This window comes from Emiliania huxleyi, assembly GCF_000372725.1.
Source record: "Emiliania huxleyi CCMP1516 unplaced genomic scaffold EMIHUscaffold_68, whole genome shotgun sequence".
Lineage (NCBI taxonomy): Eukaryota > Haptophyta > Isochrysidales > Noelaerhabdaceae > Emiliania > Emiliania huxleyi.
Genome location: NW_005196900.1, coordinates 441,842 through 462,568, shown reverse-complemented (window position 1 = coordinate 462,568; position 20,727 = coordinate 441,842). Strand labels below are relative to the sequence as shown.

General features: G+C 68.1%; 5 protein-coding genes across 5 annotated transcripts; 2 read left to right on the top strand and 3 right to left on the bottom strand.

The window, feature by feature from the left end:
- Positions 1-1,394: 1,394 nt before the first annotated feature.
- EMIHUDRAFT_358387 (ankyrin repeat protein) lies at positions 1,395-2,103 on the bottom strand. Its single transcript, XM_005762430.1, has one exon. It carries the CDS (start codon positions 2,083-2,085, stop codon positions 1,624-1,626), a length of 462 nt encoding a protein of 153 aa, XP_005762487.1. The 5' UTR covers positions 2,086-2,103; the 3' UTR covers positions 1,395-1,623.
- A 1,013-nt stretch (positions 2,104-3,116) lies between these two features.
- EMIHUDRAFT_437995 (hypothetical protein) lies at positions 3,117-4,459 on the bottom strand (the record flags this gene model as incomplete). The annotated part of the gene is made up of 5 exons (XM_005762429.1): positions 4,098-4,459; positions 3,818-3,928; positions 3,502-3,739; positions 3,250-3,425; positions 3,117-3,225 (listed from the first exon to the last, which is right to left on the bottom strand). Coding segments are annotated over exons 1-5 (972 nt in total), but the record flags the coding sequence as incomplete, so codon positions are not given.
- Positions 4,460-8,139: 3,680 nt separating this feature from the next.
- On the bottom strand, positions 8,140-11,542 carry EMIHUDRAFT_465339 (hypothetical protein; the record flags this gene model as incomplete). The annotated part of the gene is made up of 6 exons (XM_005762428.1): positions 8,140-8,745; positions 8,885-9,688; positions 9,870-9,957; positions 10,053-10,140; positions 10,191-10,269; positions 10,802-11,542. The coding sequence occupies 6 exons, from the start codon at positions 11,540-11,542 to the stop codon at positions 8,140-8,142; spliced, it is 2,406 nt and encodes an 801-aa protein (XP_005762485.1).
- A 1,775-nt stretch (positions 11,543-13,317) lies between these two features.
- On the top strand, positions 13,318-14,866 carry EMIHUDRAFT_216221 (hypothetical protein; the record flags this gene model as incomplete). The annotated part of the gene is made up of 2 exons (XM_005762427.1): positions 13,318-14,577; positions 14,648-14,866. The coding sequence occupies 2 exons, from the start codon at positions 13,318-13,320 to the stop codon at positions 14,864-14,866; spliced, it is 1,479 nt and encodes a 492-aa protein (XP_005762484.1).
- Positions 14,867-16,815: 1,949 nt separating this feature from the next.
- On the top strand, positions 16,816-19,040 carry EMIHUDRAFT_452788 (hypothetical protein; the record flags this gene model as incomplete). Its single annotated transcript, XM_005762426.1, has 5 exons — positions 16,816-17,430; positions 17,532-17,902; positions 18,326-18,476; positions 18,563-18,832; positions 18,939-19,040. The coding sequence occupies 5 exons, from the start codon at positions 16,816-16,818 to the stop codon at positions 19,038-19,040; spliced, it is 1,509 nt and encodes a 502-aa protein (XP_005762483.1).
- Between the last annotated feature and the right edge of the window lie 1,687 nt (positions 19,041-20,727).

Here is a 20,727-nt window from a genome sequence, read left to right as displayed (position 1 = left end):
TTGCAATCACGGCGTCCGCCTCGGCGACGTAGTCATAGCTTGGGCCGGGCGCGAGAGCCATGTCCGGCATCGTGGTCATGGTGAGGGTGGCGGAGGTGGCGAAGCGCAGGAAGGGCGCGACGTGGTCCATCTCGTAGGTCATCCCCTTGCCGTCGTACTCGGGGATCGGCCGCCTGAGGAGAAATGAAGGGGCTGCCGTGAGTCGGCTCGTGAGTCATGGTGAGGAGCGGTGCACGCTCGTTGAATGTCTCGTCACGTGAGTCGAGTGTGCTCGAGAGACGTTGTGTGTTTGTGGGCGCAAGGGCCGACGAGAGCGTACGAGAGGGGTGCGGAACAGAGTGCGAGTTCATTCGGGTCAGCGTGTCAGTCGTGCGGCGGCGGCTTGCGCACCGGTGTGCATCTAGGGACCCGCCAGCAGGTGTTGCCCCCCCCGGACGGCGGCGGAGGCGGAGACGGCGACGGAGGCGGGGGCGGTGGGGGCGGCGGAGGCGGCGGCGGCGGCGGTGGGGGCAGGGGCGGCGGAGGCTCTCCCGACGACAGTTCGCACTGCCACCCGGCGGTGTAGTGTTGCGTCCCGCCGGCGCCGTTTGACACGTAGAGGGGGCACGCGGTCAGGCACTGGGCGTGCCATTCGTGGTTCCTATGATTCCGCTGATCACAATGTGAGGCTAATCCTCTTGATCCCGCCGTGATGGAGACCTCATCTCGTTGCCGGCCGAATGTGAGGCTAATCCATCTCCGCGATTCGAACGATCTAGTCATGCACCGGAAGCACTCCAGCCCTTCGGCGCACGCGCCCTCGCCGAAGCACTCGCTCCATTCAGCGAGGGCGAGCGCGGGTGGGGCGGGCGGGGCCGACGTCGAGCAAGTGACTCCCCAGGTGCACGCGCCAGCCGCGTCCAGGTCAGCGTGGCAGTGGTCCGGTGTGCACCAGGACTGGCCGAGGAGGTCGCAGCCGCACTGGGGATGGGCGCACACCGAGCAAACGCCCGCGCCGTCGGGAGACGGCGAGGGAGGCGGGGCGGGGGGCGGCGCCGGCAGCGGCGACGGCGACAGCGGCGGCGACGGCGGCAGCAGTAAGCATTGCGGGCAATTCCCGCACTTGATCCAGTTGCACTTCTTCTCCCACGGCCTACGGGGGAAAGAGGCGGCGGTGGGGAGGCGGGCGGGCGGGTTTGTGGCAAGGGGCAGGTAAGGCGGCGCGCTTGTCGTTCCCCGCGCACCACGACTTGCACTCGAGCGCGGGCGGCGACGGTGGCAGCGGCGGCGACGGTGCCAGCGGCGGCAGCTGCTGCATTTGCACGAGACTTGACCCAGGCCAACGGCGTCAGATCAAAAAAAAGGGCTGGGAAGACGCTCTTTCCGCCGGAAAGACGCCGCCGTTGTTTTCTTTTGAGCTAGCCTTCGATGTTATGAAAACAAACGCAAGGCGGACACACGCACATCGCTCTCGGGCCCACAGACATCCCGCACACCCGCCGCCCCCGCGCGCGCCCCACCCCGGCCGCGCCCCTGCCTGGTCGTCGACCGTCTCGTCACCGATACAGTGCGTCACGCGTCAGACACGGGGAGGTCCCTTGGATTCGGGCCCCGCTCCCGTTTCCTGCGCCCTGACTGTCCCTGTCATGACTGTCCCTGGTGCTCCTCGGCGGCGAGCAGGAACGCGCGCGCGTCCTCGTGCCACACCTCCGCGAGCTCGGCGGGCGTGCGCCCCTCCTCCTCCCTGGCGAGCGGGTCGGCGCCCGCGCGCAACAGCTGTCGCACCACCGCGGCGTGGCCCTGCTCGGCGGCGCAGTGCAGCGCCGTCTTGCCGTCCTTGCGCGGCGCGTCGACCTGCGCGCCAGCGGCGAGCAGCAGCGAGACGACGCCAGCGTGGCCCCGCATCGCCGCGTCGCTCAGGGCGGAGCAGCCCGTGGACGGCGAGCGGTGGTTGATCGCCGCGTGGTCGACGCCCTGCGCCTGAAGCACGTAGCGCACGACCTGCAGGCAGCCGAGCCGCGCCGCCTCCTGCAGCGGCGTGAGGCCGACCGGGCTCGGCTCGACTCGCAGCGGCGCGCCGTACCGCTCGACGATGTAGCGCAGCATTGGGAGGTGCCCCTCTCGCGCCGCTAGGACGGCGAGCTCCTCCCGCTGCTCCTCGAGCCCGTCGACGCCCCACGTGCGCACGTACTCCTCGAGGTCGCGGAGCTCGAGCTCCTCGAAGCGCTTGGACCAACCGATCGGCATCCCGCTCGCGCCCGGCGGCGCCTCGCCCTCGGCGGGCTCCTGCAGCGACTCGGCAAGCAAGCACTGCCGGTGCATGCGCAGCAGCAAGTGCTTGAAGAAAGTGCCATCTCCGCGCATCGAGGCGTCGAGCACGTCCCAGAACGGCCCTGCGTGGCCGGGCTGCGCCTCGAACTTGGAGCGGAGGGTCGCCAGCTGTGTCTCGTACAGCGCGCTCAGTACCGGCCGCAGCGCAACCTTGTCGCACGGGAGGCACTCCTCCCTCCCGTCGGCCGTCTTGCGGCGGTGCCCCGTCTCGCAGCAGGTGAAGCGGCCGGTGAGGACGGCGGTGCGGCGCTGCGTGTGGACCGTCAGCCGGTCCAACGAGTCGAGCACCTGCACCCTCGGCCGCTGTCCGATCGGCTGCGTGACGAGGAGGGGTCGGCCTACAAGGAGAGAGAGGGAGATAGAGGGAGATGGAGGGAGATACCGACCGGCTGCGCGTGGCTTTTGGGCGGCCGTCGCCGCAGTTGTTGAGGGCGAGGCAGCACTCCTCCATCCGGCACCAGCCGCGGGACGACCACGTCGCGTAGTCGCACCGCTCGCCGTCCTCGTGCCGCACGCCCGACGGCGCGCACACCCAAAAGTTGTTTGCGCGCGCCACGTACGCCGGGATGCTGTTGATGGCGAGGCGCTGCGCGGCGGCCGTCTCGCGCAGCTCCTCCTCGTTGAGGCAGCCCCGCGTCTGCGGGATCGAGACATAGTCCATCCACACCCACCTGCGGGAGCAGGGCCCGAGCCCCTCAGCGGCTCGGTGCCGTGCGGCGGGCCAGCGGCGTCCGGCCATCACGCCCCACACCCGCTGCCGACAGACTGAGAGAAGAGGGCCGCCAGCTCGAGCGCGTCGGGCCTCCGGTCGGCGGTCGAGATGGCGGGCGAGTCGCAGCGCGGAGTCGACTTCAGTGTCGACCTGGGAAAGCTCCGCCTCCCGCCGGAGGGGCCGGAGCTAGGACCGGAGTCTAGGCCGGAGTGGCTCGGCGGCGCGGGGCCCTGAGGCTCTGGCGTGACAGAGGCGAGGCCGGAGGGGGAGGGGGGCTGGGAGGCCTCCTCGCCGCCAGAGTCGATGGACTCGAGCGAGGAGAGGGACGTCCTCGCCCCGCCCACCGCCCCGCCCCCGCGGGAGGACGAGGAGCGGTCCGCCACGTCCGCCGAGGAGTGCTCGCCTAAGAGAGGGACGCTCCGAGACGGGTCCGGGGAGAGGGTCGTCCGGAACAGAAGCGGCGCACCGAAAGGAGAAGCCATGGGAGAAGCGCTCGCCGAGGCCGCACCGGCCACTCGCCGCCTTAGCTGCCGCCGCCGCGAGGAGGGGCACGCCCTCCTTCGGCCCGACCGGCCGGCGGCGCAGGTCCGGCGTGGCGCCCGGCGTGGAGCAGGGTGTGCTCCGAGGCGTGCTCCGCCGGGAGGAGCGGCTGCTCGAGAGGTCGCGCAGGAAGCGCGCGTTGTTCTTCGAGTAGCCCTTGAAGAAGGCGAGCTTGTCCTACGCGTGCGAGTCCGAGCAGGCTGAAGGAAGGCGCCCGAGGAGCCTCTCGAGGGCGGAGGTGCAGGGCGGAGCTGCCGAGGTGGAGCGGAAGAGCTCGTCGTGCTGGCCGGCGCGCGCCATGCGAAAGGCGCCCTGCATCGTGCGAAGGTGGTCCCCGTTCGGGTCGGCCTCCGATCGGCCGCACCACTGCGGCGCGGTGGCGGAGGAGACGGCTGTGACGGTGCGGCGTGGCGGCGGGGGGAGAGACCCCTGTGTGAGTGGTGCCTCGCCGGATTGTGTCGGTGTTGTGTGTCCGTAGCAGGGTGGGGGGGTGCGGGGGTGGGGGGGCGACGCGGCGCACGGCGGTTGCGCGTGCCTGGTGGGAGACAAAGTGGACATGCGCCTCGAGATCGTGATCATCCAGCCGGCGAAGGAGGCCGCGGCGGAGCAGCTCATTATGCGTGGTGAGCCGCTCGAGGCGGAGAAAGTCTGATACTCGCATCACGTACATCGGGAAACTAGCGCCCGCGCCAGAGGCGGACGCCTCGCCCACCAGCCGGCGCGGCGCGAGTCGTGACGAGAACGGGCTGTGGCCGCGAGAACCGGGGAGGGGGTCGTCCGAGTCGCTTCCGTCCTCGTGCTCCGTCGCGGCCTCCTCAGCGCCTGGAGGATGGGTCACGGAAGGGCGGGACGAGCGCACGAGCGTCAGAACCATTGAACAGCTTGTCCAAAGCCGATGAGACGCGGAGTTCTCTGGAAAGCTCAGCTGTGTGAACTTCCCAGTTGTTCGGGCTCTTGCTTGCGCGTGACCCCTTGCGTGCACGCCCAAGCTCGAGCGGCATCACGCAGAGCGAGCTCTGCGCAGGTCCCGCGACCTTCTCGGGCAGGAGCCCACCTCTCCTTCCCTCCGTGCGCCCAACGATATGGGCAAATCGGCGCCAAAGCGCGCTTCCGACGCTGACCAAGACGTACAGCCCGCAGAGGCAAAAGATGGCTCTGGGCCGGAGCCCCCTCGGGGGCTGGCGGGGGCACCGACGGGGCCCCAGCCGCGCCTCCCGCTCCTGTGGACTCGGCCGAGGAGCTGCGAGTGCTTCGCAAGCGGCTCGAGCGGCTCGAGGCTCAAGCCGCCCAGCCCGACGGGGAAGACCCCCCACCGGGAGGCGGCGGTGGCGGCGGCGACGGCGGCGGAGCGGGCGGCAAGGCGGCCAAGGACCGCGAGCGGGTGCGCCCCGACCCTCCCACCCCCCCAGACTCCGACGCCGACTCGTCGGAGGACGACATGGGCGGCGGTGGTCACCGCGGCCCCCCCCGCCTCGGCGGCGGCGTCGGTCGCGACGATGCTATCGGCGAGCTGTTCGGCGGCCACAAGCTTGCCTGCGACTACGACAGCGACAACCCCTTCGAGCGGAAGCGCGGACTGCAGCTGCGGACCTCGCTATCGGTTCCCTGGGCGTTCACTAGCGCTCGCTTGTGTCGTTTTTTTCCGCCCTTTTGCCTAAATATCTAACAAGCGAGCGCCAGTGAACGCCCAGGGAACCGATATGCCTTACAGTATTTTATACAATACTCAGGTCCCGCTAGCAAGTCATGAACAGGGTAAGGGAGGGAGGGAGAGCAAACAACCGGGAAGTTCACAGCTGAGCTTACCCAGAGAACGCCGTTCTCATCCACAAGCGAGCGCTAGTGAACGCCCAGGGAACCGATATGACATTCCCCACCGCCCGAGCGCCCGAGGTGGGCGCTCGGAGGCCGGAGGCATGAGAAAGCCGACATGTGCGGGGCGCACGAGCGGCGGAGCGAGAGCGGGCTCGCCCATGGAGTGTGTGTGTGTGTGTGGCACGCGCGCGGATCTCCATGCGTCCGTGCGCGTGTGTGACGAGGGAGCTAGCTCGTCGGCTCGCCAGGCTCCGCTGTGTCATAGCGCCGCGGCGGCGCTCCCACGACGGTGGAAGCGCCTGGTAGGATCCGTCCAGGAGCCAGCCGAGAAGCTCGTAGGCCTCGGGCGACGGCAGCACCGACGGGTCCATGTAGTGAAGCTCGCGTGTCTACTAGCCCCGAGTAGAGGGGGCGTTCCGCTGCTAGGGGAAACCCGGAGCGCAGAGCCAACCCTCGGGGACCCGTGTTTACTTTAAGGCCCTTGCCCTGCGAACGCGCACCCCCGGGGCTAGGGCTCTCTTGCCCGCAACCCGATCCCGATCATCCGGCCCGCTGGGTGCGCTTCTTAGCTCCCCGGCCCTGGATGTGAGGCTAATGACTGCACTCCAAGTGCTCCAAGTGTCCGGCCATTCTGAGACCAGCCGCCGAGCCAGTTGGCAGTTGCCCCGAAAGCGGGGCACTCGGATGGCCTCCGCGGCGCTCGAGCCGCAAGAGCGCAGCGAGTGGCCGAGGTAGACGAAGCCGGCCTGAGCCCGCACGCCCTCCTCGTCGAGCGTCTCGCTCACCCTGCCCGCCATGTGACGCGTCAGCGGCCGCCGCTCGCCGGGCAGCTGGAAGAGCCACTCAGGCGCCGCCCCGAGCGCCGCCCGGGCGGCGAGGTAGGCCCTGCCTAGCTCCCCGAGCTGGGGCAAGAGCGAGGCGTGGCCGTGAAAGGACCTCGCGGTGAGGGGGAGGCGCACGATGCGCCGGAACGCCCACCCAGCCGCGCCGCATCTTCTCGGAGATGCGGAGCCAGATGAAGCCGGAGCGGAGACCGGTCGAGGTGTCTTGCCGCCCCAAGACGAAGGAGGGACGAAGGCGTATAGATACTCGAGTAGTGTGTGTCTCGCGCCTTGCGGGGGGGGAGCGGAAAGGAGGAACCTCTTCCCAAGAGCACCACTCTTGGAGCGCCGCCACTACCACCCAGAGCGCTGCAAGCAGCGCCGGGCAATGACGGCTTACCGCCCACCCAGCCCCCCCTCGGCACACCCCGGCAGCCAATGTGTGACGGCTCGAACCCGCTAAGCCATCCCGCAAGCGGGATAGCCCGCCACTCGAACCCGCAAGCGGGCGTACGAACCGCGAGCGGCGTAGCGCCTCCGGAGGAAGTCAGCTGCGCCTCGTGAACCCTTCCTCCGAGAGGCAGGGCTACCGGAGGGTGGACAACGGTCAAGGCTCGTTTCATGCCACGGCCGACAAGGCAGAGGCTGCTACCACCGCCGCCACCGCCCCTCCCCGCGCAACGGTGGCAGCCGCCGCTGCGCTTCCTCCACATTCCAAAGACCGCTGGCACGTCTGCGATCGTCGAGCTGCAAGCGCTCGGATATGATCTCGGCAGCGCATCGCAGGCAACCATGGAGGCCTGCTACCCACCGTACAAGAGCAGCAGCCCATCGACGCTCAACTTCGTCTTGCTGCGGGAGCCGCGGTCGCACGTACTCTCGCAGTTCCTCGAGTGCCGCTTCACCCGCTTTGGCTCGTGGGTGACGTGGGCCGACTCGCTCAGGCACGCCGAGTGGCAAAAAGAGTGCAAGAGGACTCGCTGCGGCATAAACCGCTTCGGTGAGCGCTTCGGTGGCTCGAGGAACCGCACCGCAGCCTCGATTCTGGCCGGCTTCGAACCTTGGATCCGCCACTTTGCTCGCGTACAGGGCAGCGCCCGCCGCTCGGGCGTCGATGACTTTGGGTGCTACGACGCGCGCAGCCTGCAGACCCGGGCCTTGACCTGCGCTCGCAGAGGAGGCTACGCCAGCCACCACTACGATGGCGAGGCCAACCTCGCCGGCGCGATGGAGGTGGTGCGGCAGGTCGACCTGCTGGGCGTCACAGAGCTATACCACGAGAGCCTCTGCGTCGTCCACTTTCGGGTCCAGGGCGCGCTCCCACCATCCTGCGTCTGCAACGCGGACGCAAACCGCTCCGCCGGGGGGGGGACGATGCGTCACGAGCACCGCACGCATGGCGGGCCTCGCGACTTCGGGCTGAGCGCGCTGCCCCAGGCGCTGCTTCCCACCGTGGACGCGGTGACGCGCGATGACGCGCAGCTGTACGAGGCGGCGCTCCGCCGTGTGGTGCGCGACATCCGAAGCGTCGAGACGCAGGCGGGGGCACGAGTCTTGTGCCGTGCCGCGCCGCGATATTCGGCGCCGGGCGGCGCGACTGGGCAAGCCTAAGGCGCACGGGAGGTCGGGAGCAGCAACTGGAACGATAACCACGACCATGTGACGTGCGAGAGGGGGAGGCGTATTGCAATAGAAAGATGAAAGTGGAGACTTTCGGTGAGGCGTGCCGCGGTGCACGTATATCGTGCCACGAGGCAGGACCCGCAGGAGCTCGAGGAGTGCCCCCGCCCCCCCGCCCCCCGCGCGGGCTGGGCCCCGCGCCAGCGCCACGACCGGTAGAATGTACACATACAGATTCATACAGAAATCGAAAAATAATAATCTCGCCTCGACGGACAGATGAGGCAGAGGCGCGGCGCGAGAGGCGGCGCGATGCTCGCGTCATCCGGCCATCAGCGCCATGTCGTGTGCGGCCAGCTCCAGCGCGGCGCGGTAGAGCAGCGAGAGCGGCGGCTCGGCGCGATCGAGGCGCTGAGCAGCTGCGTTCAGGCGGAGACTCGCCCCGCCCGCCCCCGGCCCCGACGCCTCGAGGAGGAGGAGGACGCCTCGCGCGATGGCGCGCCAGTGAAGGCGGAAGCAGGGCAGCGCGGGGAGGAGCGCGTCTGCAAGCGACGCGACCAGGTCCCTCTCTGTCGGGAGGGAGGGCGCAGCGCCGTCCTCGCAGTCCTCGCCCCCACCCTTCCTCCGCCCAGCGTCCCCGCGGCCGAGGAGGAGGAGGGCGTGCCCGAGCGCCAGCCTCGCGAGCGAGCGCAAACTAGTGGACGAGAATGCGCGAGCTGAGGAGGCAAATGCGACGGCACTGCGTTGGAATGCAGCCGAGTGCATGCCGTCTCGAGTGCTAGTTGGAAAAATGCCGGGACTCCGAGAGGCATCTAGCGAGCGCAGCGTGTGCAATGCCGCCATGGCGCCGAGGGACGGGTGGCCGCCGCCGTACAAGGCCGAGGAGGCGACGCGCCAGCGCCAGCGCTGCGCCACGCGCGGCGTCGCCTGCGAAAGAAGCAACGGAGGCGCGCTCAACTCGAAGAGCGGTCCCAAGGACTGGAAGGAGATTCTAAGACGAGCGTAGCAACGCGTGCGTCGCCTGCACGAGGGCTGCCCTCTTCTTCCCTTCCCTTCTCTTCCCTACCTCTCTCTCCGCCTGCACGAGCATCACGAAGGTGCCGAGCGCGTAGAAGGCCTCGCAGACTCCGCGGCGCAGCGGCGGCGAGCCGTCCGTCACGCGCACCCGCGGCGCTGCCTCCTCCACCCCCTCCGCCTCCCCCCCCCCCTCCGCCTCCTCCACCTCGGCCCTAGGCGCGAGGTGCGACGTCTCCGACGGCACTCGCTCGAGCGCGGTCTGCGGGCCGAAGAAGAGCGTGGCCAGCCCGCGTGCCTCGCCGGCGGCGGCGAGCTCGGTGAAGTCGACATCGGCAGTGAGGTCGCACCAGCCGGGGCGGCGGAGCGCGAGCGCCGCGCCATGGCCCGGTGGCGCCGGCAGCCGGGATCGCACCCGCATCCCCGAGGATACGGCGCGGGTAGAAACGGCGGCGGCGGCGGCGGAGGCAGAGGCGGAGGGCTCGGAAACGTTGGAGGCGGAGGAGCGGCTAGCCGCGGCAACGCCCGCTCGCGGCGGCCGCGGCGGGACGCGGCGCGCCGACCGAATCAGCGTCGCCGCGTCGGCGCCGTAGTCGATTGTGAGGACGCCCCCCTCGTCGAGGAGGCTGGCGAGGCCGGCGGCGAGGCGAGGCAAGGCGGGGCTCGGGTACAGCTCGAGCCGCTCCCCCACCGGCCGGCCCCGCAAGGCGGCGCGCAGCGGCGGCGCGTGCAGGCGCAGCCATCTGCGGAGGTGGTGCGCCTCCTCGTCGACGGCGGCGTCGCCCGCGTCGTCCTCGCCGGACAGCCGAACGTCCTCGAACGCCTCGCCGAGGACCAATGCGCGGTCCAGCGCCGCCTGAGGGAAGGGCGAAGGAAGGGCGAAGGAGGGGCTCCAGCAGACTCATGGAAGCACATTCCGTGACGCGCGGGCGGCCGGCTCGCCTCGAGCGCGCCCCCAAAGGCAAAAGCGTCTGGAACACCCTCTGCCGCGCCGCCTTTCGGCCCGCTATCCTCTGCCGCACCGCCCTCTGCCGCACCGCCCTCTGCCCCCCGTGCGCTCGCGTCGGCAGCCTCGCTGACCCCCGCCGCCGCCCGGCAGCAGCGGCCCTTGAGCGCGCAGTAAGCCTATGGACAAGTCGTGGACGTGTCATGGACTTGCCGCCGCCCGGCAGCAGCGGCCCTTGAGCGCGCAGTACGCCTGCCGGCTGAGCAGCAGCCACCCCTCGCCCTCCCTCTCCCCCTCGCCCTCTCCCTCCCCGCCGAGCCACTCGTCCAGGGCGTCCGCCGCCTCGCCCAGCAGCTGGCTGCCTGCAGGGCGGCGTCTGGGAGGTGACTGGGAGGTGTCCAGGAGGGCGGACCCTCGCCCAGCAGCTGGCTGCCTGCGAGCCCGAGCTCCCACTCTCCCCGCCCGAGGGCGGCGGAGAGGGCGGCGCGAGCCTAGAGCACGGCCAGAGGGAAGCTGAGGGCATCGCTGTGTGCATGAATTCCGGGGTCAGTTTTGCTGTGGATGGTTGGGGGGTCCATCTGTGTGTACTCCTCGAGATCTGTCCAACTCTGCCCGCTACGAGGGTCCGGGCGCAGTTGCAATGAAGATGGAGTGCAAAGGCTGCTCTGCATCTCCAGCATCTAGCGGCGCGGGCCGCGTGCGAGGAGGAGGAGAGGGCTGCGGGCTCGAGGCACGCTGGGAGGGGCTCGCCGCTCTGCGCGACGATCCGGCGGCAATCGGCGGCGCCTGCAGGGCAACACTTGGCTCGACCTGGCCGCGACCCCTCTGGCGATGTGGTCGCGACCCCTCTGCGATGTGGTCGCGACCCCTCTGCGATGTGGTCGGAGGACCTCTCTTCAGGTGTGGCAGGAGGAGGGGCACGAGGTGGCGATAGGAGGAGAGGAGGAGAGCAGAGGCGGAGAGGGGGAGAGGTGGAGAGGAGGGGAGATCAGGCGGCAGGCACGCACGGAGCAGCGGAAGCACTCTGCCACGCTGCAGCCGGAGCTCTGCCGGCCTCGCTGCCCCTGCGCTGCTCCCCTCGGCGGCGGTGGCACGCGGCAGCGCTGCGCCGACAAGCGCGCGCTCGACCCCAAACGCGTCGGGGAGCTCGTTCGAGAGGACCGCGCCCCGCACACGCGCAACCTCGCCCTCGCCTCCAGAGGCGCAGTGTGCAGCCGCGGCGGCCTGCAGCTCCTGCCGCAGCCGCGCGCCGCCCAAGTCTCTCGCGTCGGCGCAGACGACTCGCAGCTTCGACTCGCACACGAAGCGCTCGTTGGTTGCGGCCTGCAGCGAGCGCAGCGACGCCGATCGCTCCGCGATCACGTACTGCACGACGGCGTACAGGCGCGGGAGGTGGTCGGCCATGTGCGTCAGCACGTCATGGGCGAGCACGCCGGTGCCAGCGCCGAGCTCGCAGACAACAAACGGGCCGCTCCCGCCGGCGGCGGCGAGCCAGAGGCCGTGGAGCCGGTCCGCGATCATCGCGCCAAACGCGGGCCGCATCGAGACGGGAAAGGTGGTAAAGTCAGCGGCGTCAGACGACTCGCCAAAGACGACGCGGGCAGCCGAGTAGTAGCCCCACTCTGGGTGGTGGAGCGAGTCCTCCATGAACTCGCACCACGTCGGACAGGCGATACCCTCCGCACCATCGACTCGTCCGCCGCGCTCGAAGTCGACTTCAACGCTGGCTGGCTGGCCCAAATCGACGCTAGAGCGTCTGCCCATTGCCCACTCCGGTTGCCGATACCTTATGGCCGGAAAAAAAGAAATTTTTGGTGCTATATGCCTTGCGTTTGTTTCACAACATCGAAAGCTAGCTCAAAAGAAAAGAAATTTTTTGTACGCGCGAGAGCGATATGCCATGTCCGCCTTGCGTTTGTTTCACAACATCGAAAGCTAGCTCAAAAGAAAAGAATGTCCGGAAAAAAGAAAAAAAGCCTCGCGCGCCAAACCCGGGGCTCAAAAGACCGCCGCGCATCCGCCAGGAGCGGGACCGGCAGCGTGGTGCGTGCGTGACCGCACCGCCGCAGCCAGGCAGCCAGGCAGCCAAGCACTCCAAACGTTGCCGCCGGCCCATCCCTCACGCCGCCGCCGCCACCTCTCGATCGCTCAGCAGGTAGATGTGCCTGGTTGCAAAGGCGGAGAGCTTCATCTTTCGCCGCTGCCGGCCGCCGCCCTCGGGCGCCGCATCCACCCCGCTGCCCCCTCCTCCCCCCGAGCAGAGCCTCATGAACTGGCGGGCGCTCGTCTGCCGCATAAGCGCCGTGGCACCCTGCGAGTCGTTTGCAAAGGAGGGCTGCGAGACCAGGGTGGGAAGCAGGTAGACGGAGGGCAGCGCGTGCGGCAGCCAGACGTCGATGGGCGGCGCGTTGTTTGCAGCGTCGCGCAGCCACGCCGGCCGCACGAGGAGCCGCCGCAGGTAGCTCGTGAAGGCGGGGTAGGCCCTCCGGTGGACGGCGTAGGCGGAGGTGTCCCGCACGTCGCACCAGCGGCCGAGCCGCTCGAGCATCGGCAGGACGGTGTCGGAGGGGTTCGGATCGGGCGCAACCTCGCACGCGAGCGGGTAGCTGCTCGTGGCGGCCTCCGTCGCCGCGAGCCCTGCCCAGGGCGTGCACTGGCACTGCGGAGAGCAGGAGCGGCGCCTCCCGCCGCGCCTCGCTTGCGGTGAGAGCGGGCGAGCAAATTCACGCGAGTAGAACATCCCGCTGAGCCGGAGGACGGACCACGGGTGGCGCGATGCAAAGGCAGCGCTCAACCGAGCGCCGAGGGCGGCCGCACGGCTCGGCTCGAGGCTGAGCTCCTCGTTGGCGAGCGAGGGCACCGCGTCTGCCTCGAGGATCAACACCTGGGGACGGGGTGCGCACCGGCGGTGATGGACAGGCCAGCCGCTCGCCCCGAGGGAGGAGGAGCGGACCCGAGAGAGGTTGCGCCTCTCCGCCTCCTCGACCAGCGCGAGATGCGCCAGCGTCGCGAGCAGCCGGTGCTTTGAGGTGCGCCTCCAGTCCGCACCGCCGCTAGGCTGTGCAAAGGTGCACGGCTCTCGCGTCGGAGGGGCGCCGCTCCGGCCGGCTGGTGCGTCCGGCAGGTCGCAGCCGGCCCAGCGGACGGCGTCGGTGTGCCGCGCGTCCACCTCGGCTCCGTCAAAGACGACGACTCGCGGCTGGATCGACTGCCACCACACACGTCTCCCATCAGCGGCGCCCGAGTGGCGGTGCGCATCGCAGGTCTCCTTGTAGCAGAGAACAAAGATGCTCGGCCACGACTCGAGGAAGCGGCCCAGCACGCTGGAGGGAGTCAGCGCGGGATTGTAGAGCTCGCTCGCACTGAGCGGGACATTTTTGGCAAGGCGCTCGGCGTGCAGCCGGGACAGGGCGCCTGCCGCAGACAGGGCGACGCCGCCAGCACCGGAGGCTTCCCCAATCTCGCTCATGCACAGCGGCCGTCGCGGCCAAACGCGCTGGCTGGAACGTTGAAGCGAAGCGCCCGCCGACGCCCAAACCATGGCGAGTCGTCTCGCCGGCGATGACGCGGCCACCGTCAGCATTCTGACGGAACGGATCAAGGAGATGGAGGAGGCGCATGCGACTGCCCTCAACGAGGCGGTGTCCGCCGCCCGCACGGAGGCGATCGAGCAGGCCGCGGCCGAGTTTGCGCAGGAGTGCAGCGATGAGGTTGAAAAGGCGGTGTCGGAGGCAGCCTCGGTAGAGAGGGATCGGTTTGAGGCGGAGCAGCGACGGCTCAGGGAGCAGCATAGTACAGATATCGCGGCACTCAAGGAGCATCAAGGCGCCGAGGTTGCGGCGCTCAAAGGGGCTATTGCGGCGCTCGAGCAAGGCTCCCTCCAGCTCAAGGACCAGGCATGGGAGAGAGAGACTTCTGCAGCCGCCGCGCGCGCAGAGATGGACGCGGCGCGCGAGCGGGAGCGGGAGCGGACGAACCTGGAGCGCGAGGATGCGATCCGCTCGCTCGACCAGCAGCGGGAGCGGGATGCAGTGGAGCACGGGGAGACGATCCGGCAGCAGCAAGCGAAGCACGACGCGACCGTCGCGGCGCTCACAGAGACGGTGGCGGCGATTAAGAAGGAGCGAGAGGCGGAGAGGGCGGAGCACGAGGAGGCGATGCGGATGCAGCACGAGCAGCACGCCGCGGCCGTCGCGGCGCTCGAGCGGGATCGGGAGCAGGGTCGGCTGTCGTGTGAGAAGGAGCAGAGGCAGAACGAGCGGCACCTGTCGACCATCAATGCGCTCGAGGTGGAGCGGGCACAGCAGGCGGCCGACCGCGAGGAGGAGGTCCGATCGCTCAAAGAACAGCACAGCGCCACGGCAGAGGCGCTCCAGGCGACCGCCCGCAAGCTCGAGCAGGCGCTGCAGGAGGCGAGGGAGGCCCACGAGGCGGCGTTGCGACAGCAGCAGGGCCAGCACGACGCCGCCTTTGCGGTGCTCGAGAAGGAGCGGGAGAAGGAGAGGGCCGAGCTGGAGGAGCAGATGGAGCGGCTCCGGGAGCAGCACGCCGCGTCTGTCGACCTCTCGGCGGCCAAGCTCCGGCAGGCGGAGGAGGACGCCGTGGCGCGGCTGCGGCAAGCGGAGGAAGAGGCGCATACCGCTCAGGCAGAGGCGATGGCGGAGACGGAGGCGCGGCTGCGGCTCGTGCACCAGGCGGAGCTCGCAAAGACGGTGGCGAGCGCACAGCTCGAAGTGGCCACGCGGGCTGGCGCTGAGGTGGAGCAGGCGGTCGAGGTGGCGGTCAACGTGACGCGCGAGGTGAGAGCCGCGCCTCTGAGCCACTGCGAAGCGTGGCGCACCCATGACGGTAGGGCCTCGCCCCTGACAGGAGCTAACGAAGGAGGCCAATGCCAAGCAGGAGGAGCTCATCGCTAAGCACAAGGCGCAGCTCTCGAAGCTCATCGCCGGTATCTCTGACTCGGACGCGGCCCACGCGGCGCGCCACAAGGCGCTCGAGGACAGGCTGAGGCAGGCAAACGCGGCGCTGGCGATGGGGCTCGACGGACTGACCGGGCAAACGCCTGCGCACATGGGCTTGGTGTCTTAGGGCGCGCAAGCGGACGCTGGCTGCGCGCGCCCAACGGCAACGCTCCCCCGCAGAGGCCGCAAGCCGCGGGGAGGCGTGCGTGCCAAAGACTGATTGCTTTGTGAGTCGATGGTGTGTCCCAAGGAATAGCGACGCAGTGCGGAGAGTGCGCGCGCGACGATACTCGATAGCGGCGGAGCCGCCTCGAGGTCGACGAAAAAGCGCGGCGGGAAAGGGGCTCTTTGAAAGGCGAAAGCGGACAAGCGGCCGGTGGACCGATCTAAGCGATATGTGCGAGGACAGAGAGGAGTGAGTTTCAGCGAGCAGCAGCAGGATCTCACACGGGCTGAGGCCCAAGTCGTGATGAGTGATGGTCGACGTGGAAGCACGAACGTAGATTTAACAGTACGATTGAAGAGCATCCCTCATGTGTGCGTATTATACTGATCCTTCTCCGCAGCCATCAGTTTGTTGTACAATCGCTCGTTTTCACCCCGGAGAGGGACCAGGCGCGCTTCTCTCTGCTCCCTCGCCTCGCGCATCTTCTCCCGCTTCCGCGCCTGCAGCTCGTCCAGCTGCGCGCGCACCTCTGCCAGCGACGCCTCCTTCTCGTCGGCCTTTCTGCGCCTCTCCTCGAGCTGAATGCGCGCCTCGTCGGTCTGGCGCCGGATGCTCGCGATGTCCCGCATGAAGTCGGCTTTCGCAGCCTCGTCGGCGGACTTCTGCATCGCGCGCAACCCGCTAATCTGGGCCTTGACCTTGCTCGCGTCGCGGCGAGTCGCCTACGAGCAACCGGCGGCGGGCTGAGCGCGTGCGCCCGGCGCAGCAAGAGGCGCGCGGACGCTCCTCGGTGAGCTCGTGCTTGTGCGCCAGACGCTTGCGCAGCGAGGAGAGCGACTCGCCCGTTGCGATGCGATCCATGTGTGTCGCGCCTGTCGGAGAAAAGAAAAAAACCAACATAGGTGTTCTCGAGGTTCTCGAGGTGGATATCCTTTGGCCGCGTTGGGTAGCGAGGATTGGTGTGACGCGCATTGATGTTGGGAAGCTCGCTTCAGCCATCGAACGCGCGAAGGCAACGGGAGTTGATGCGGCGACCATCCGGGCGGCCGAGGTCGATCGAGCTGCAGAAGCCAGATCCCAGAAGGAGTATGACAGATATCCGTGGGGTCGCACCTCGCAGCGGACCCGGTGCGCTTCCTGTGGGCATGTGGGCGTCACCAATGCGTTGCCCGAGTTTGCTGAGGCAGCCGCCTTCACTGCCACTGTCGGGTGCTGCATTCCTCTCCTCGTTCCAGGCTGCTTAGACAACGCCAAAGATGTCGTGCACTTCTGCTCTAACTGCGGGAACGGGCTCGGCCGGAACCCGGGCGCAAGTCAATGCCTTTGCGAGCTACTGCCTGTGCTACTCGACCAGTAGGCTTGATCGACCAGTAGGCGGGACCGCTAGTGTCTGCGTCGAGTGTGTCTGCGCAGTTAGTGCGGTGTGCGGCGCAGTGGAAACCTCCGGCGGTGTCGCGCTCGCTCCGGTCGCCGCTGCGCTCATCGTACTGCGCTCATCGTACATCGATTCGCACAAGCCAAAACACCCAGAAAAACAAATTCTCCTCCAGTTGGCACGCTCAGGGGAGTTGACCCTGTTGGTACGCATCTTGCGCGCCTGCTTGTTGATGTATGTATTGTCGGCGTCGCCCGCCACCGCTGCCATGGAGATCTGTTGAGTGTGGTGGACAACAAGCGCCGACCCGCCCAATGACGAAAAAGAAAACCGTAATCCAGTCACGCAAGTGGCCTCCTCTCCGCAGCTCCGCCGCCGAGCTCGGAGGCATCTTCTGGGCCTAGGGGCGAAGCGCTCGCGGTAGGCGTCGGCCGTGGTGCCGCGGCTCTCGGCGAACGCCGCGAGCTGCCAGGTTGCTCGTGCGCCACCGCCATTGCGCCGTTCCCTGATTGACGTTGATTGCTCGCCTGCCTTCATGCGCATGGAGCGAGACTGGACGGTGCACGACGGAAACGCCTTCGCTCAACATATCGCCGAGCAGCGGCGAGCGCGGGCCAGGCCACATCCGGGCAGCGGCAAGAAGGACTGGCGGAAGCGTGCGCAGGACTGGGCGTGGGCACCGGGCAACGACCCAACGGCCGCCGCTTCGGACCGCTCTTCCTGGGAGGCCGTCGAGGTGAATGGGTTGGGAGCGAGGGGGCAACAGTGGTCGGTGCACGACGGCAAGATGTTTGCCAATGCCGTGAGGACGGGCGTCGGGCGGGCGCCGAACGAGCGGCGGCTGCTGCACGGGGCCAGCCCAACGGACGCGGCCCTAGCAGAGCTGCTCGAGAGATGGAGCGACGGGTGGGGCGCGAGCAGGCGTGAGGCCGAGCGCGACGCCGCCGCGCAAGCCGTGCGGTATCTGCCCCCGAGCGCGCTTGCGCCAGCCGCGCGCGCGGCAGGAGACTGCATGCTGCCGCCGCTGAGCATGGCGGAACTGGCTTCGCCCGAGCGCGCCTCCCGGATCGACGACTACGAGCTCCTCCGCCCCCTCGGGCTCGGCCAGTTTGCTATTGTCTGGCGCGTAAGGAGGCGTGACTCCGGGGAGGTGTGAGAGCAGAAGATAGGCCGCCCAAAGCGCACATGACATGAGACCAGCACAGGTTGACCGTCTCCGCGCCCCCGCATGACTTACCGCCTGCGCCGCAGGTGCTCGCCCTCAAGCTCACCCGGCGGCCCGTCGCCCTCGCCTCGACCCTCGCCGCTCCCGGCGATCAGCCGCTCCGGGCCGACGGACGCGCAGACTGCCCGAGAGCACCCGAGATTTCGCCGATGGACGCGGAGTGCTTCCGGCTCGAGGTCACGGCGCTGCTCGCCATCTCTGGCAAGGGCGCCACCAGCTACTCCATCACCGGCAGTGGCAGCGGCAGCATCATCAGGGGCAGCGGCGGCTCCATCGTCGGACCACCACTCGAACCGCTCTACCGCGCGCACGGCTTCGCCGCCGAGGCGGGCGGCCTGCGAGGCTTCGTCGTGATGGGCCCTCCTTTCGTCGCGGCGGCACGCTGCTGCGCGAGATTGTCCGAGATCACCCCCGAGATCGTTCGAGATTAGGCCTCATCGAGGGGCAGCACATGCTGCGCCTCCTCCGCGCCTCGCCCCCCCTCCGCACCGTGGCCAGCCTGCTGCGCGACGTGGCGGCCGAGGCGCCTCACACCCTTCTGCTCAAAACCACCGCCCGACTCACCGCCCTCGCCGCCTTCCCTTCTCCGCTCAGTACAGAGTAACCCTCACCGACCGCCGCCAGGTGGAGGCGCTTCATGCAAGAGGGCTCGTGCACCGAGACATCAAGGAGACAAACATCGTCGTCCGCGAGGAGCAGCCGGGCCAGCCGCGCCAGCCGCGCGCAAGGCGCGTACCTCGTCTCTCGAACCCCGCCCTCTCTTCTCTCCCTGCTCTTGTTTGTTGTTCACACACCCGCGTATGCCTCTTTCTACACCTAGGCTTGTCGACTTCGGCCTCTCGGTCCGCCTCGAGGGCCTCGGGGCCGAAGGCGGAGAGCATGCAGGAGAGGGCGGAGGCGCGGCCGCAGCGGTGCGCACCACTTTCCAGGCGGAGCAGCGCGTGGGCGTCTACGAGTACATGTCGCCAGAGGTGTTCTCCACGCGGTCTCTCAATCTCGGGCTCGCAACCCCGGGCTCCGATTCTCGCCTCCGTCTCTCTCTACAACCTCGCCGCAGGTGTTCCACTGCCGTCCGTTCGGGGCGGGCGTCGACACGTACGCCTTCGGGGTGCTGCTCTACCGCGCGCTCAAGGCGGCGCAGCCGCTCCCGCCCTTGGCGCAGCTCTGGAGCTACCTTGCCGAGGCGCCCTTTGCGTGGACGGGCGCAGACTGCTTCTTCGCCAGGTTCGCCACGCCCGCCCTCTCGCCGCACTGGCCGGCTGCCCTCTCCGAGCTGGTGAGCCGCTGCACGAAGCCGGACGAGGAGGAGAGGCCCTCCATGCGGCAGGTCCGCGCGAGGCTCGACGAATGGCTCGCCGCGCAGCCGCCCTCGGCATCACCTGCATCACCCGCGTCCTGCCGGACAAAAGAGTGTGGACACTCAACACGGATAGTTTAGTTGGGCATTCGTGGAGAGCACAATGCATAAACGGCGTCTACGCAGAGCCTCGGCAGCGATGGCCGATGCGCCCGCGCACGTGTCGGTCACTGCGTGAAGATGTCATATCTATCTAGAGTGACTAAACACACGGTCAGTGTAACACGCGCCGCACACGCCACGCGCCCCGCACCAACACCCCCTCCCCCCACACGGTCATAGAGCAAAGAAAGAAAACGGTCAGCCCAAGGGAGGGAGGGATATCCCAGCCGCCGAGGGGGCGCTGCGCTAGACTGCACCATAGTCCATAGCCCGCACCCGACGCCCGCACCCGACGCAGGTCCGCTCGCCGAAGAAGACCAAGGGGCGCAGGTCCGGTCGGTGGCTTGTGGCCCCGCAACATTGGGGCTGTCCCACATAATTCGCTGGCGGCTCATCAGCCAGGACAACCACATTGCCTAGTTGGATCCCGACTCCTTGGTTGTGCACCGAGGACAGTGCTTCTTGTTGGGGGCAAGATAGCTGCATACCTGCCGTAGTGCCCCTCTGCTTCTGTAGACGGGTCGCATGCACACGGTGTTCCTCTTCATTGTGGTGTTCGTGGTACACATGGCGCCTCATTGGAACTTGACTCCGATTTCAACACAACGAGGTGGCTCCGGGATCGAGCCTCTCTGACCTTCACTGTACAGCTCCTGAAGGCGGGGTTCGTGGTACACATGGCCCCTGCTCTGGCAGGTCACAGTCGACGTGCCGGGCGTGTTCTCGCAGCATGGGCCTTCGGAAGTGCAACTCTGGCCGGCCCAAATTCATGCACTGGGCGTTGGTGTGTTGGTGTGTTGGTGTGTTGGTATGTTGGTCAGTCGAACCTGTCCATCCGCGCCGGCATGGCTATCGGCCCCGAAGATGGCCGCAACACTCCAACGGCCCCGCTATCCATACACGCTGCCGACGATTCCAACGGATAGTCAATCAGAGGGGGGAGGGAGGTCCACCGGCACTCATTGCTCCGACAGCCTACACCCTCCACTCCCGCCACGGGCCACGGATTAAACCGCACTGTCCCATTTTCCGCCTCGCGAGCCTGGGCAGACTCTTGTTCGCCTTGTCGCAGTAGCCCTGCGAGCCCTCCCCCGCAAGCGTCAACTCCTTGGTCCCCAAGGGGCGGTCGTTCTGGGCGAAGGCGCGCCCGCCGTTTCTGGACGAAGTGCACTTCGTGGAGTTTCCAGTGGCGGACTTGAGCGACTGCCAGTTCAGATGCCGGGCTGGCGACGCTTCCACGAGCAAGGGCCCGGTCGTTTTGCAGCTCCCCTTGCCTGCGAATGCGACGAAGTCCCAGAAAGCGTCGGTGAACCACATGTTGTGCTGGTCGTTTCCTGCGAGCCTCTGGTGCAATGCCTTCCAGACGCGCACCGAGAGCATTGGCATCATCACCTCGCTGCGGATTACCTCCCTCGCCAGGAGGGCCTCTGCCTCATGCGGACTCCCGTCATGCGAAGTATGGGCACCCCCGTGGATAAGCCGCCCGCGAAGGCGGGCAGAATCGCAGGCTGCGAGACCAGAGGCCTGAGCTTCACCAAGGCGACCCGGTAGACGCTCCAAGAGAAGAAGCCCAGGTGCATGTCCCCGTCGCTCATCCAGACGTAGTCGTACGTCTTGACGAAGGAGAAGTTCAGCATGAACCAGAACATGCTAGGGCAACCAATGCCCACATGCCTGATTTTAACAGATGGGTGGGTGTACCAATCTTGCCTCTGATACAGGCTGTTGTTGGAGTCGAAGTGGAAGAAGGCAAAGTCGAAGTG

Bases quoted from the DNA above. Each gene is read 5' to 3' on its own strand.
- EMIHUDRAFT_358387 (XM_005762430.1), bottom strand. From the start codon at position 2,085: ATGCTGCGCTACATCGTCGAGCGGTACGGCGCGCCGCTGCGAGTCGAG.